Source organism: Gadus macrocephalus, chromosome 8, assembly GCF_031168955.1.
Source record: "Gadus macrocephalus chromosome 8, ASM3116895v1".
Lineage (NCBI taxonomy): Eukaryota > Metazoa > Chordata > Actinopteri > Gadiformes > Gadidae > Gadus > Gadus macrocephalus.
The window spans coordinates 638,473-654,188 of NC_082389.1; the positions used below are offsets into that span (position 1 = coordinate 638,473).

The 15,716-nt window shown below is 44.3% G+C and overlaps 1 protein-coding gene across 1 annotated transcript in view; it reads right to left on the minus strand.

Annotated features, from left to right (window-relative positions):
- si:ch211-106n13.3 (vWFA and Collagen domain-containing protein) overlaps positions 1 to 13,576 on the minus strand; it is a 40,202-nt gene extending 26,626 nt beyond the window's left edge. Inside the window, exons 1-18 of the mRNA XM_060057884.1 lie at positions 12,913 to 13,576; positions 11,652 to 11,788; positions 11,432 to 11,551; positions 11,180 to 11,320; positions 10,744 to 10,906; positions 10,225 to 10,319; positions 10,073 to 10,143; positions 9,243 to 9,468; positions 8,342 to 8,515; positions 6,440 to 6,529; positions 5,856 to 5,942; positions 5,491 to 5,544; positions 5,165 to 5,218; positions 4,902 to 4,955; positions 4,686 to 4,739; positions 2,556 to 2,609; positions 2,139 to 2,186; positions 1,557 to 1,610 (exon numbers count right to left, since the gene is read on the minus strand). Coding sequence (XP_059913867.1) covers positions 1,557 to 1,610; positions 2,139 to 2,186; positions 2,556 to 2,609; positions 4,686 to 4,739; positions 4,902 to 4,955; positions 5,165 to 5,218; positions 5,491 to 5,544; positions 5,856 to 5,942; positions 6,440 to 6,529; positions 8,342 to 8,515; positions 9,243 to 9,468; positions 10,073 to 10,143; positions 10,225 to 10,319; positions 10,744 to 10,906; positions 11,180 to 11,320; positions 11,432 to 11,551; positions 11,652 to 11,788; positions 12,913 to 13,000 — 1,764 coding nt within the window. The 5' untranslated portion in view covers positions 13,001 to 13,576. The remainder of the gene's footprint in view (positions 1 to 1,556; positions 1,611 to 2,138; positions 2,187 to 2,555; positions 2,610 to 4,685; positions 4,740 to 4,901; positions 4,956 to 5,164; positions 5,219 to 5,490; positions 5,545 to 5,855; positions 5,943 to 6,439; positions 6,530 to 8,341; positions 8,516 to 9,242; positions 9,469 to 10,072; positions 10,144 to 10,224; positions 10,320 to 10,743; positions 10,907 to 11,179; positions 11,321 to 11,431; positions 11,552 to 11,651; positions 11,789 to 12,912) is intronic.
- Between the last annotated feature and the right edge of the window lie 2,140 nt (positions 13,577 to 15,716).

Genomic DNA, 15,716 nt, shown 5'->3' on the forward strand with positions numbered 1-15,716 from the left:
AGCTTTTAAATGAAATGTTTTCCATCATGGCCCTCCCCATTCAACTTTATTTTATCTTTCAGAACCGGAACCAATAAAACACTTCATTCAGCACTCCAAGGAGAATGCTAACTACTGTGTCGCTCTTCAAAGCTGTACTTAATTATACCACAGAGCAAGAGAGACATGACTGCAGCTCCTTGTAATTGGCAAGAAGCCGGTCGCTTGTTAAACTTGGCTATCACCAAACTTTCACTTTTCACATCAAGCACATAGCTATCAAATGAAGGGTTATCTTCCAGGTAGCCATTCATGTTTACGCTGTAGACGACAAGCTATAAGTCTTGTTCTATCATGAAATTCCTGTAATCCTCTCATTTAAATAAATAGCATCGAAAATACCTTCTTGCTCAAATGATGAAATGTTTTTTTATTGATACTTTACATTTAACTTAAACATCAGAATATTTTTTTAAGATTGGTTCACAAAATTATCATTTATTTATTACGTTACGGTAAAGGAATTCCTCACAAGGACTTTCAACGATTGATTATAAACCTAACCCCTTACTATTTCATCTTCCATCTTGTAAAGCCTAACCCGGTGCAACTGTCTGTCTGTCTGTCTGTCTGTCTGTCTGTCTGTCTGTCTGCCTGCCTGCCTGCCTGCCTGCCTGCCTGCCTGCCTGTCTGTCTGTCTGTCTGTCTGTCTGTCTGTCTGTCTGTCTGCCTGCCTGCCTCTCCCCTCCAGCCTGTCTGTGGCGCCCGAGGGGGTATGATTGGATAACCACCGGGGGGCCTCTCTGATGTGGCCCAGCCCCGGGCCTGGGCGGGCCTGGGCGGGGCTGGGGGGCCTGGGCGGGGCTGGGCGGGGCTGGGGGGTGACAGGCCGTGGGTCAGGTGGTAGCAGGGCTTGGCTGCCATTGCAGCTCTTTAATTACACCAGCACACATCTGCTTGTTAAGAAGGAATCTGACATGAGGCCGTGGTTCGTCTCGAGACGGGAGGGGTTGAGGGAGGGGAGTGGACCTCGCACAACCGTGGGGTCAATTAAGCTCAGAGGGCCGGCAATTTAACACTTATCTGTTGTTCTATCTTAAGGTATAGACTGAGTGGAAAGTGGAAGTGAAAGTCGCTGGGAAAATGGATGTGAAAAACATTTGAGCATATAACTCCCGGATGTTGAGGTCTACTGAACTTGTTATCAGCAAATGTAATCCCCTTAACCTCTTCTGATGGGAAATGCAGTAATCTAAGCAAACCTTTTCTGAACGACTCTCTGACTCAAACCCAAAGTTATTATCTTAGTTAATAAATTCGGCATCAAATCAAGTGTTTTCTATTAATGATCATTGTACCAATATAAATGTTGTTTCTTTTAAAAAAAAAATCGAATGAAAACATCCCAAAATCCTAAACAGCAAGAGCCAATCAGAAAGTAGGGGGTTTGATTGCATTGCTTGCTCATAGTGTATTTTCAATGAATGCACACTAAAGGCACTTCTTAATACTGAACCCTCCCTCCGCCTGGGTCCGTGGGGCTCTTCCTCCAGTGACGGGGCGATGGAGATGCTCACCTTTGCTCCAGCAGATCCAGCCAAGCCATCCTTTCCTTGTGGGCCGGGTTCTCCCTGGACACATCCAGACAGAGAGAGATATAGAGCTGCATGGTTTCATATGCTTCACGTATTGTACACATGCAGCATAGAAGGGGACACACATTGAGGCTCCGCCGGTTCAATAGACTAAACAACAGATGATATTACAGATTCATGTAATTAATGGGTTTTGGGATAGTTTTGATGCCGGTTGAGAATGCCTATCTCGTCATCAGCAATTTGTACAAATGAACGACCATCGTGAGAACACTGATTGCCTGGAGGTTTTTGAACATCAAGCAGCGGCCATATTTGGAAATCCATGACTGGCCAGGCGAGGCCAAACAGAAGCCAAGCGTGAATATCAGGGTGGTCCCACCAGTCTAATGTTTGCCTCCACACATTACCCTAAGGCCTTCTCTTTCTAGCTCTATTTGAATGACAATTTATATTGAATACTATAGCGATATGATGCAGAACTGCATCAGCTAGAGAAGAGGAGGTCAAAAGAGCCTGAATAAACATTCAAAATATCTTCATATAGATATGTAGCTCTGATACCTGTGGCCCAGGTGGTCCGACTGGACCCTGAGATCCTGAAGCCAACGCCTACGATGAGCAAACGACAAGGAGAAAGCAAAAGAACACACAAAGGTATTGAAGACGGTTGCATCAATGTGACATAATAGTAAAATGAGCAATGTACAGAATACATTCGTTATGATGTACCAGTAATATATTGCTTTTTCCCAGTTTTTTAAGTTGGGAATGATGGATGAAAATGTGCATTGATTTAAGCATCAGCTCCAAATGGCTGTAACAGGTGAAGGGGATATCCCTGTAAAACCACAGCATCAGCTACGGTGTCTGCTCTCACAAGGCCCCACACTGAACAGGATGTTTGGCCAATGGCATTCCTCATTTTCTGTCCTTCCTCCTGGCCAACCTGACCAGAAGGTGGCTGTTGGCGGTGAATACCTTCGTTCCTGTCCCTTGCTGCTCCAAAGTGTTCAGTATCTCAAACCCAGGTCCCTGTAAGACACAACAGCATCACACGTTGGCCTGGGGACTCCTGAGATATGATACGATATGTAGTGTTTACCTGGGGTCTGTTAGTGGCTATAGTGACTAGTGAGGCTATAGTGACTAGTGATGTTATAGTGACTAGTGAGGTTATAGTGACTAGTGAGGCTATAGTGACTAGTGAGGTTATAGTGACTAGTGAGGTTATAGTGACTAGTGAGGTTATAGTGACTAGTGAGGTTATAGTGACTAGTGAGGTTATAGTGACTAGTGAGGTTATAGTGACTAGTGAGGTTATAGTGACTAGTGAGGTTATAGTGACTAGTGAGGTTATAGTGACTAGTGAGGCTATAGTGACTAGTGGAGCTATAGTGACTAGTGAGGTTATAGTGACTAGTGAGGTTATAGTGACTAGTGAGGTTATAGTGACTAGTGAGGTTATAGTGACTAGTGAGGTTATAGTGACTAGTGAGGTTATAGTGACTAGTGAGGCTATAGTGACTAGTGAGGTTATAGTGACTAGTGAGGCTATAGTGACTAGTGAGGCTATAGTGACTAGTGAGGTTATAGTGACTAGTGAGGTTATAGTGACTAGTGGAGCTATAGTGACTAGTGAGGTTATAGTGACTAGTGAGGTTATAGTGACTAGTGAGGTTATAGTGACTAGTGAGGTTATAGTGACTAGTGAGGTTATAGTGACTAGTGAGGTTATAGTGACTAGTGAGGTTATAGTGACTAGTGAGGTTATAGTGACTAGTGAGGTTATAGTGACTAGTGAGGTTATAGTGACTAGTGAGGCTATAGTGACTAGTGGAGCTATAGTGACTAGTGAGGTTATAGTGACTAGTGAGGTTATAGTGACTAGTGAGGTTATAGTGACTAGTGAGGTTATAGTGACTAGTGAGGTTATAGTGACTAGTGAGGTTATAGTGACTAGTGAGGTTATAGTGACTAGTGAGGTTATAGTGACTAGTGAGGCTATAGTGACTAGTGAGGTTATAGTGACTAGTGAGGTTATAGTGACTAGTGAGGTTATAGTGACTAGTGAGGTTATAGTGACTAGTGAGGTTATAGTGACTAGTGAGGTTATAGTGACTAGTGAGGTTATAGTGACTAGTGAGGTTATAGTGACTAGTGGAGCTATAGTGACTAGTGAGGTTATAGTGACTAGTGAGGCTATAGTGACTAGTGAGGTTATAGTGACTAGTGAGGTTATAGTGACTAGTGAGGCTATAGTGACTAGTGAGGTTATAGTGACTAGTGAGGTTATAGTGACTAGTGAGGCTATAGTGACTAGTGAGGTTATAGTGACTAGTGGGGTTATAGTGACTAGTGAGGTTATAGTGACTAGTGGGGCTATAGTGACTAGTGAGGTTATAGTGACTAGTGAGGTTATAGTGACTAGTGAGGTTATAGTGACTAGTGAGGTTATAGTGACTAGTGATGTTATAGTGACTAGTGAGGTTATAGTGACTAGTGAGGTTATAGTGACTAGTGGAGCTATAGTGACTAGTGAGGTTATAGTGACTAGTGAGGTTATAGTGACTAGTGAGGTTATAGTGACTAGTGAGGTTATAGTGACTAGTGAGGTTATAGTGACTAGTGAGGTTATAGTGACTAGTGAGGTTATAGTGACTAGTGAGGTTATAGTGACTAGTGGAGCTATAGTGACTAGTGAGGTTATAGTGACTAGTGAGGCTATAGTGACTAGTGAGGTTATAGTGACTAGTGAGGTTATAGTGACTAGTGAGGTTATAGTGACTAGTGAGGTTATAGTGACTAGTGAGGTTATAGTGACTAGTGAGGTTATAGTGACTAGTGGAGCTATAGTGACTAGTGAGGTTATAGTGACTAGTGAGGTTATAGTGACTAGTGAGGTTATAGTGACTAGTGAGGTTATAGTGACTAGTGAGGTTATAGTGACTAGTGAGGTTATAGTGACTAGTGAGGCTATAGTGACTAGTGAGGTTATAGTGACTAGTGAGGTTATAGTGACTAGTGAGGTTATAGTGTCTTGTAACGAGAACAAGCAGAAGGGGAGAGGGTGTGTTGGGATGGGGGGTGGGGGGGGGTTCAGGTACTCACTACAGGGCCAGGTGGTCCTGGGGGGCCGGGGGTACCCGGAGACCCCATCTCCCCCTACGGACAGAATGACTCTCATGAGTCACGTTAGCTTGTAGCACAAGCCAGACACATCCACTCAAAGCATCGATAACATGATCACATCTACTGTCCTGCTCTAATGTTATACATTATGATATTATCACATAGTTTTATATTTATAGAACTGATGTTACTTACTTTGGTCCCGTTGAGTCCAGACTCCCCTCTGAGTCCGGGCTCTCCCCATTCTCCCTGTAGAACGCATCACACTTTAAAATAGATCATGGATATGTAAACAATACGTGAAAACTATGTCCAGCCCAAACGTGATCTGTATTGTAGTTTTTATACTTGGTCCTTTGTTGTTATTTAGAAAGACCTAAAGCATGACACTATTCAGAAACCGGTTGACCTTTTTACCTGAAGTGAATTCTAAAATGTTAATATATCTCCTAACTCACTTTCAGGCCAGTCTTTCCAGGATCTCCGGCCAATCCTGGCAGCCCTGGCTTACCCTGTGTGTGGGGTTATGACATTATTAAGCACAGGACTTAAATAAAATGGCTTATTTCAGCGTTTAAGAAAAACATAATTCAAGATTGACCGACATCCAGGTTAGAAGGAAATATATGCAATTGTATATTAATGCGCGTGTACACACACACACACACACACACACACACACACACACACACACACACACACACACACACACACACACACACACACACACACACACACACACACACACACACACACACACAGGTTAAGTGAAAGAAGGACTCACAGGCTTCCCGTCAGGTCCCGGGGGGCCCTCTCTCCCCTTCTCCCCTCTGAAGCCCTGGGCCAGACACAACACAACCTACGTCAGCGGCAACACTCGATTCAGGCTGTATCCAACCTTTAGGGTTAGGGTTAGGGTTAGTGTTTCATCATATATGATGAAACACAATTCTAGACATGGGTCTTCCAGATGTATTATACAATCCCATACAATCTCATAAAATGCAAAAGGCATTTCAGATTTCAGATTCAGATTCTTCAAAATATGGCCTATAATAATGGCCCATCTAGTGACTATTAGTATTGTGTTGGTTAATAATAGTATAGTAGTGTTTATACTCATAGAAACATATGGCAGGGTTGAGTTACCATTGGTCCCGGTAATCCGGTCGATCCCCGCTTTCCCATTGGACAGTTACAGCTCTGGCTGGCTGCAGGCTCACGGTTGAGTGGACACTGAGGACCAATGGGTAGGTTGGGAAAAGCTCACGTTTTAGTTAAAAAAAGTAGGGCTGAATTTCATAAGCACAGACTTTGTTATTACCGAAAGACATGATTATACTAACACAATAACAATAAGTTAAAAGCAATGTTTAAAAATCAGTATAATCTTACCCTGTCATCCTCCTGAAAAAAAACAAAAAAACAATGAGGATCATTTGTTTGCATTATGCTTTACATGTAGAATGAAAAATGCCCTAAAGAACAGAGCCTTCTGACGAATGAATGACTTGATCATACAACCAACAGCCAGCACCAACAATTCAGCTGGAAGTGATCATGTAAAGAAATTGACTGTTTAAGATATGGGTAAACAAAACACACAAACTACATCCTTCAGATTTATAAAACCACATAACCACATGCACACAAGCACGCACGCACACACACAGGCACACACACACATACACACACACACATACACACACACACACACACACACACAACCACACACCCACACTTACCACAGAGAAGATTTCACACGCTGTCTCCATGTCATTTTGTTCCGGGTCACAGTACAGCCTCATCTTCTGCAGCTCCAACTGTGTGTGAACAAACACTTAGCTAGCATTGTACATCAAAGCAGATTAAAATACTTTTATGTGACAAAGTTTCAGTTCAGTCATGAAAATCAGTGCCAAAGGACTTTCAGAACGAGCGTCACAAACTTTTGTGATGTACATGTACTCGCATGTACATCACATGCGAGTACATGTGATGTACTCGCATGATTCTTTTTGGGTCTTCGTGGTTGAATGCACTTGTTGCAGTTGACTAGTTGACGTGGTCTGGTGGTCTGACTCCTATGTCGATGTTCTCTACAGTATAGGGTCTGACTCATACGGTCTCCTTAGTCTATGGTGTCTACAGATAATCGTCTGACTCTTATGGTCTCTATAGTCGTTGTTCTGAATGAGCTTCTTTTACATCCAAATAACTTGAGGCCTGGCTGAGTTCTGCTCTCTCGTTCTTCTTCGTCGTCCCTTTTATCTTCTTCGTTGCACCTATTATCTCTTCTAAATACAACCATCCCTGTCTACAAGATCCAAACTGTTAATCCCTAACAATCAGCGCTGCACTCTGGAATGAGCTGCAAAAAGCCTTGAGACTGACTACCATGCATCAATTCCTCTTTAGGTTGGAGTCTATGCGCATGGGATAATTTTCACAGACACATCCTCCTTGAACAATAATGTCTGTATTGTATTTAAAATCCCTCTGTCCAGTGTACCTTATTAATATTGGCTATTTTTGTAAGAAGGAATCTGTTCTCCATTGACATGCCAGGTTGAAGATTGGTTAGATAAATGAATAAAATCTAAACTAAAGTATAGAAACGCACTAAGGATATTCAAAAGGCTACAGTACTTTTTGCTTCCAAATGCTTCTTTGTTATCCTATATCCCCGTCTTATTACAAAGTAGTCAATTGTAAACAAACATTTAAGCACAACCGTGGGGACAGCACCCTCTCTGGTGAAAGATACGCTATTGCAACTACTATTACCAATTTAAACAAATTTAATTGAATTTTTGGCTCGAGTACATTGGATGGAACATTGCGGCCATGGTGAAAACTAGGTCAGCTTAATTGCGTCTGCAGTAGTACCGAAAGCTAAAAAGAGGTAGGTACACGATGCAATGCTGACACATTCTCAACATGATGACGAAAAAACACACACCCCTCACTAGATAGAACAAGTCTGGGAAATACAGATTGAGCTGTGAATGTGGGTCGCTCACCACGACACGAAACAGCTGTGAGCAGCTTGGTCTTGACTGGCAGTGCGAGTACGCGCCCATGTTTCTCCGACATTACGGTGGCACGCCAGGTTGTAATTACAGCTTGGGACACACAGTGGCCCAGTGTGCCGCTGCTGCTGCTACTGCAGCGGGGCTCGGTGTTTTGAACGAGGCTGTATTTCCGTACCCACGTGCCGCCTACCTTTTAAGTACTACTACTGTCTTTCAAACATGGGATGCGTTGTAGTTATTTTAAAAACCCCGCAGGCCTGTAGTTCATAATTGGAGTTAAGAGGCATGCAGCTCCAAATAAGTTTGCGGGTGAATATATATATGGCACTACAATATATATATATAGGACCAAAAAAACACTTATCTACAAATAAAGGATAAACAAACACACAAAATGCGCAAATGAATAAATTGATACAAAAATAATATGTAAATTATTAAATACACATCTGTATATAACATCATTTGTGTATATTTATATATTCATTTATCTGTATGTTTAATCATGCATTTATGTATTTAATTATTTCATCTATTTATAAATGTCTGTCCTTATTTATTTGAGAAAAATTCAATGAGAAAAAACCGCACGAAGCTCACCGGCACAGTGGCCTCCATCTTGACCTTCTTGGCGACCTGAATCTTCCCGTCGATGTAGATGGGAGTGACGGCGCCCAAGAGCTGTTCTTCGACCTTCACCCCGTCGAGGTAGGAGATGACGCGTCCGGACCGAACCAACACCTTCAGCTGATGCCAATCAGTGTCAAACAACCTCTGGGGGAAAACCACCACAGCATTGTGGTGAGAATAGTTGGGATATATTGTTTCTAGATGGGTTTTTCTTGTCACCTTTTTTCAAGGAAGACATCCTGAAATGTGTATTGAAAGGATGCTGGACCACTCATGAATAGATTTCAAAGTAGATATGATATATCTCCCAGAAATCCATCTGGGAGAGGGAAACCTGATGTGTAATTATGCAGGCAGCTTTCTCATTCTGGGGCTACAGGGCTGCTGTACAGGAGTCCCCTTGATTCGTTTTCAATAAGCGGTCAGTTATGTTGCATCAATGAATCAATGATCCTGCTGAATCAATGGGTGGCTGAGATACCATATCAACCAATACGAAGTTATGCATGCAATAGCCTCGGTTTAACTGAGAGAGGGATTCATCTTATGCAAACCAATGCTCAAGTGGTTTTGGGGTTTGGTTCTAATTAGATAAAACAGGACGGGGTATCTGAAAGTGGCCGCAGAAGGTACGATTTAAAAAGAAAACATATCTGTTACATTTTTCTACAAGACCTTTGTTAACGTGGACACACTGACACACTGACTTGTGAGAGAGTTTCCTTGACCAGCGTAGCAGCAGTGCAGAGATAAACCATTATCGAGTGTCACAGTGAGGCCCACCAATCAGAGAGCAGGAGCACTGCCCCTGGCTGTCAATCCTCTTTGTGCACGCGATTCAAGGCTAGCATAGTGTTAGCATCAGAGCTACCTGTATGCCTTTGTTGTTGAAGACGATGCTCTGCTCCTTTCTGCTGAGGCTGGTGGTGGTGAAGATCACAGATCTGGAGACGCCGTTGAGCGTCACGGCCGTCTGGACCCGCCCGTCTCCGGACACGACGCGCAGCAGGTCCAGCTTCATCTTGTGGGACGGGCTCCTCAGACGCAGCGTGGCAACGAACACGTAGGCCCGGGGTAGGCCCTCGGGGAGTACGGACCTGGACACACACACACACACGCACACACACACACGCACACACACACATGTACGCGCGCACACACACACACACACACGTACGTATACGCGTACACACATACACGCACACACACACACACACGCACGCACGTACACACACACACGTACGTACGCACACACACGCACGTACACGCGTACACACACGCACACATGCACGCACACGCACATGAACGTTATGACACATCCTCCACCACATTATCGATACGGTGCCACGGTGTGTAACGTCGGGCCACGCCCAGTTACTAGGCGGCAGACTTTCAGAATGTAAACAGTGTTCTGATGTGAACCAGTAGAGCCCGGCTGACTGGCTGGCGTCAGTGGGAGGGTTACTGGGAAGGTCGATTGTCAGATTCTTTCATCCAACGGTCAATAACTTATATTTGTAGAATGCATCAGTTCTAAGATGTATATTATTGAGATCACTATCAATCAGCATTGGCAATAGATATGTCCAGGGCATTTTAAGCCATGAGCAAGATTGCACAATGCTATTTTAAAGCATCTTTTGACACTTAGAATCTGGTGTTTACAGGTTAATTGTGACTTATTTCCTATCTTAGCCCCACCTTGTCATATCAGTGAAGTCCAGTTTGGTGCTGAGCAGATAGGCAGGTTGAAACATGATGGATCCCTGCACCTGTAGGGGTCAGGGTTAGGGTCAGGACCTCATGATGACCTTTACCTGGTGGGATACAGTTAACAGAGAGTCCTACTCCACCTTCTTGGCCTTCAGGTCAATCTTCATCCTAGAGAGAAGATCGAAGCCTCTGAACGGGGCCGAGGAATCGGTCGTCTCTACGGGGCACACCGATTCTGAAGTGGGGGGGAGAAGCCCTTGGTTAGTGGGGGCAGCTGAAGGGAATGTGAAGTCAAAGCATCCTTCATTAAAAGCTGCTGTAGGGTCTTCACTTAGGAGCTATTGCTGGAGTCTAATGTTTTAGAAATGCCATATTGATCTATCAGCTTTAAGTGAGTGAAATTCTCGGTGAGAATGTCTGTTCAGGTTGACTGCAGCTAACTATGTACGAGACCGCTCCCATTCCATCGCTTCTGGCTCATTTCTGACCAATCGGAGCATCTCTATCCTGATTGGTCGGTATGGAACCATTTACTGTTGAATGCACTTGTCGAAGCTTTACTCAAAATGACGTCTGTATAAGTAAGTAAGTCTATACTTTATTCATCCCCTTGGGGAAATTCAGGAATACCTCAGGATATCTGACCCTAACTTACTCACCTTCACACAGTTTTTGTTCCAGTTTATCTCTGATGTTGGCGATGGCTGCATAGTTCTCCGCATACAGGACATAGGTAGATGCCGGCTTATTAGCGATGGACTCCAGCTCAGAGCTGTCAATCTCACTACCGACTCCCACAGCAAACAGGATAATGTTCTGAGCCTGGAGGGGAGGATGACGTAGAGAGAGGGAGACGAGAGGACCGGTCTGTTGAAGGGTACCCCAGGGGTTCACAGCCTGCTAACCCACGCTAGGGACCCGCCATGATTACAATTTAGGTTTCTTAGAGGTCAAATCCAACAAAAATAACTGATGACGGAAACCACTGGGGAATACCAAAGTGTAGTCGCAGGTTACTCTGCAGACCATTACAAACACCACGGACGCTTCTCTTAATAGAGCCGACATAGCCACATCTGTTGGAAGACCCCTGACCTTTGCCTCCAGAGCGGCGTCCACGACGTCGTCCTGACTCCGCCCATCTGTCAACACCACAGCGATGCGGTTCCTGGCTGTCCGCGTTCGATTGGACGAGGCAAACACATGCTGGGTCGCGAACTTTATGGCCCGCCCAGTCTAGAGACAAATCAGGTCCTTCGTTATCCTCATGCTAATGTTAGAGTAAAGGTTGATCTAGCGCTAAATCTCGAGATGATGCGTACGATTTAAAGAGCATCTCTACGACACCTTTGTACTTCCTCCCAGGTAGCCAATGTCCTCGATCGCAGCCACCAGCTCCTGATTGGACAGGTGCTTGCCCAATGGGATTTCAAGGCGTGGCGTGTCACTGTACTGCACCAGTCCCACCTGAGCACACAATAGGAAGAACACACGGTGAATACGAGACCACAACGGACTGGAGTGGAAGGATCAGGTGACGGTGGTCGTGGCGATGGTGTGGTCGAACCTGTGTGTGGTGGGAGCTGATGTCGAAGCTGTTGGTGATGTTGACGAGCCACCGCTTGGCGAGCTGGAAGTCTCCCAGTCCCAGACTGGAGGAGCCGTCCACGATGTACACCAGGTCGTTGGCGGTCGTACTGCAGCCTGAGACGGAGCAGGGAGTGTGCGTGTGCGTGTGCGTGCGTGCGTGTGTGTGTGTGTGAGAGAGTTAGAGAATTGGCACACAAAGAGAAAGGGCATGAATGAAAGACAGGTTGACGATTTGCTCATCCTAAAGAAATGTTGTATACTGTTACATGTTATATAATTAACACATAAATGCACATTACAACCATGTATGAGATAAACACAATGATAATCCAGTGCAAGTGCAAAACATGTGATAATAAGACTCATATTACATGTAAGCAATGTGATATATAAAGAAGAAGAATAATTGACCCAATGTCCGCCATCATGTTATGTGTTTTCACATGAACACATAATGGCCATAATACATTGTGTGAAGAGAGATTTTTGCAATACTTATGTTCACTTCTCATGATGGGAAATTATGACATTGCTCAAAGTAAAACCGCAGCTACAAAATACAGAAGTGTCAGAAACTCTGTGTTGTCTGAGTAAGTGATTCAAGGTGTTATTCAGAAAGATGCAGAAATATGTGTGCAAGATACATTTGAAATATCTGCAAAGATATGCAAAGGAATTGTTCATTTTTATGGCTGACTCAATTACACATCCTAAAATATCCAGAATCCAATTATCCAGAAGGGGAGAGTATCTAACTAGCGAGTTAGGATTATATAAACTATTAACATTATTATTTAATTATATTAATACTGAATGCTAATTTAAACAAATTGAAAACATATTGACCTGCTGCCCATCTTGGTCACCCCTCTGGCGATTTATAAATTCAAGGGACCAACCTGGGGAACTTAATTATAAATAAGGTGTGTGTACCATCCACACATTCTCAAACAATGACTTTATTCCCTCATAGTTAAACGTATCAAACCCAAAACTATTTAAATCCAGACATTCTTGGGGCACATAGACAAACCAACAGCAACCCGATCCCACACTCAGTCGACCGTTTCACACCTACAGGTTTGCACGGGCCGACATTACGGACCAATATTATGTCACGCAGCTTCTGTCGTGGTGACCCTTTACGATCACTAGGACGGATCAAGGGACCTTCATATCCTCAGATCCTCCATGAAGAGACAGGTTAGACGAAGAGATCAGCAGATGGGTAATCTTACCAGCTCGGGTGTCCACGTGTAGCTGGGCACTCAGAAGAGGCACCAGGGTCCATGCTAGGAAGCAGCTCAGTAGCATCCACATTTTCATGTTTGGCTCTGGCAACCTCTGTTTTTCCTCTCAGTTTCCTTTTTCTAAATCTCCTAAAAGTGTGTCTAGAATGTGTCCCTCAAAGCCACATGTTCTGAAAACGTCCCTCTAAGTAACAGAAAGTGGTGTTTTCGAACAACACAAAGGCTAACTTTGCCACCCAAAATAGACCCTAGGGGAGAAGGCTTTTTTTTCTTTACTGTCCGAGAACCTTAATCATAACTGCATTTACTGACCACTCTCTCGCAAAACCTTCGCCTCCGTCCAGTCCACTGTGACAACCGAACGCCCGGAACTATTCTCCTCCAGATGTCATGCAGCGAGGTTCATGTCCCTCTAAAACGTGTTCCTTCAAAATAACACAGCACCTCACCTCTACTCTGTCGTGTTAGCTATTGGTGATATTACTCATCAATGGTCTTCCCTAGAAACAATCAAAGCCAGTTGAAACTATTCCGTTGATTTGGTGATAAGCGTAATCTAGCCGGGTGTTGTGGCCGCAGGCTGGTGAGCAGAGCCGAGCTACGGGGCAGTTCACAGGAGTTCAGAAGCACTAATGTTAGCGTTAGGCAGGCCTTTTATAGCACTGAGAGGGAGGGGTGGGCAGATGAAGGGAGGCAAAGAGAGGAGAGAGAGAGAGGGATGGAGAGAGGGCGAGAGCGAGAGGGAGAGTCAGGGAGATGGGGAAGACACAATAACTTTTAATTTGAATGATTGAAGGGAGATGTGGGGGGGAATTGCAGGGTGTCAAGAATTGAATAATGATGATTGGGGGGGGGGGCAGTTAATCAATTATCAGGGGAAAGTAAAGATAGGAAGGGAGGGAAGAGGGAGGGAACGAAAAGAAGAACACAACGAAGGGAGCCAAAAAAAGACAGACAGACAGACAGACAGACAGACAGACAGACAGACAGACAGAGAAAGAGAGAGCGAGAGAGAAAGGGAGAGAGACAGAGCAGCAGAGAGAGGGAGACAGACCAGCAGAGAGAGGGAGACAGACAGAGCAGCAAAGAGAGAGGGAGAGAGAGAGAGAGAAAGAGAGAGAGAGAGAGAGAGAGAGAGAGAGAGAGAGAGAGAGAGAGACAGACAGACAGACAGACAGACAGACAGACAGACAGAGCAGCAGAGAGAGAGAGAGAGAGAGAGAGAGAGAGAGAGAGAGAGAGAGAGAGAAAGGGAGAGAGACAGAGCAGCAGAGAGAGGGAGAGAGACCAGCAGAGAGAGAAAGGGAGAGAGACAGAGCAGCAGAGAGAGGGAGACAGACCAGCAGAGAGAGGGAGACAGACAGAGCAGCAAAGAGAGAGAGAGAGAGAGAGAGAGAGAGAGAGAGAGAGAGAGAGAGAGAGAGAGAGAGAGAGAGAGAGAGAGAGAGAGAGAGAGAGAGAGAGAGAGACAGACAGAGCAGCAGAGAGAGAGACAGAGACAGAGCAGCAGAGAGAGAGAGAGAGAGAGAGAGAGAGAGGGGGATAGGGAGAGAGAGAGAGAGAGAGAGAGAGGGGGATAGGGGGATAGGGAGAGAGAGAGGGAGAGAGAGAGAGAGAGACAGAGAGAGAGACAGAGCAGCAGAGAGAGAGAGAGAGAGAGAGAGAGAGAGAGAGGGAGGGTTTTGGTGGAGCATGATTACAGGGCACCGTGGTTAGAATGGTTCCACCCCGCTCTGAAGCCAGGCCCTGGCACCTGTGTGTGCATAGATGTGTGTGTGGGTGTGTGAGTGTGTGTTCAGCTGCCTGTGTGTGTGTGTGTGTGTGTGTGTGTGTGTGTGTGTGTGTGTGTGTGTGTGTGTGTGTGTGTGTGTGTGCGTGCGTGTTTGCGTGCCTGCATGTGTGTGTGTGTGAGTGCGTGCATGCATGCGTGCGTGTGTGTGTTCAGCATGACATTCTTGGTTAAAGTTTGGCTCTGAGGACAAGGGACTGAATAAGAAGTGTTCCCAAACCAAAACACAACACCTCCATCATTTCAATGGTTTATACTGCATAATGTTTGGGTGGGTATACAATAGGTTCAATACACTTACATCTGTGTCAATAATGTGTTTAATAAAATAACATTCACATTTATACGTGACACGACAATCTGATGTTGCTTAAACTACTGCACTTTGAGGGTTGTTTGAATGGAAAGCGATTAAAAGGCTTTCGAATTCATTAAGGCTACACTGTAAGACTTTGATGTACATTTACAGTAATCTACTCTATTTAGGTTTTACAGTAAAATGCTGTGGAAAAAACATGCATTGTGGGAGTCTCAATGATCGTTCGACCATTTCATCGATCGATGTGTACATTTACAGCCATATACTGCAAATAGCAGAGTCCTGGGAAAAAAATGGTGCCTATTTTATTAAACTCATATGGCGAGATAAGGTTTAGCTAATATTTAATATATAATTAGGTGAGTGCTGCAAGCAGCCCTCAACTATTGTAATTCTTAGGCTTTATTCTTTCTTTCTTTCTTTCTTTCTTTCTTTCTTTCTTTCTTTCTTTCTTTCTTTCTTTCTTTCTTTCTTTCTTTCTTTCTTTCTTTCTTTCTTTCTTTCTTTCTTTCTTATTGTCTACACATTTTGGGACCCAACCACCCCCAAAATGTTTCACCTAGAGACAAAAAATTTCATATTTGCTTTTAAAAATATTCTAGGGGTTAACCCTAACCCTAACCCTAACCCTAACCCTAACCCTTTTAAAATATTGTGGCGACCGTGGGCGTGGACGCCGGTTCA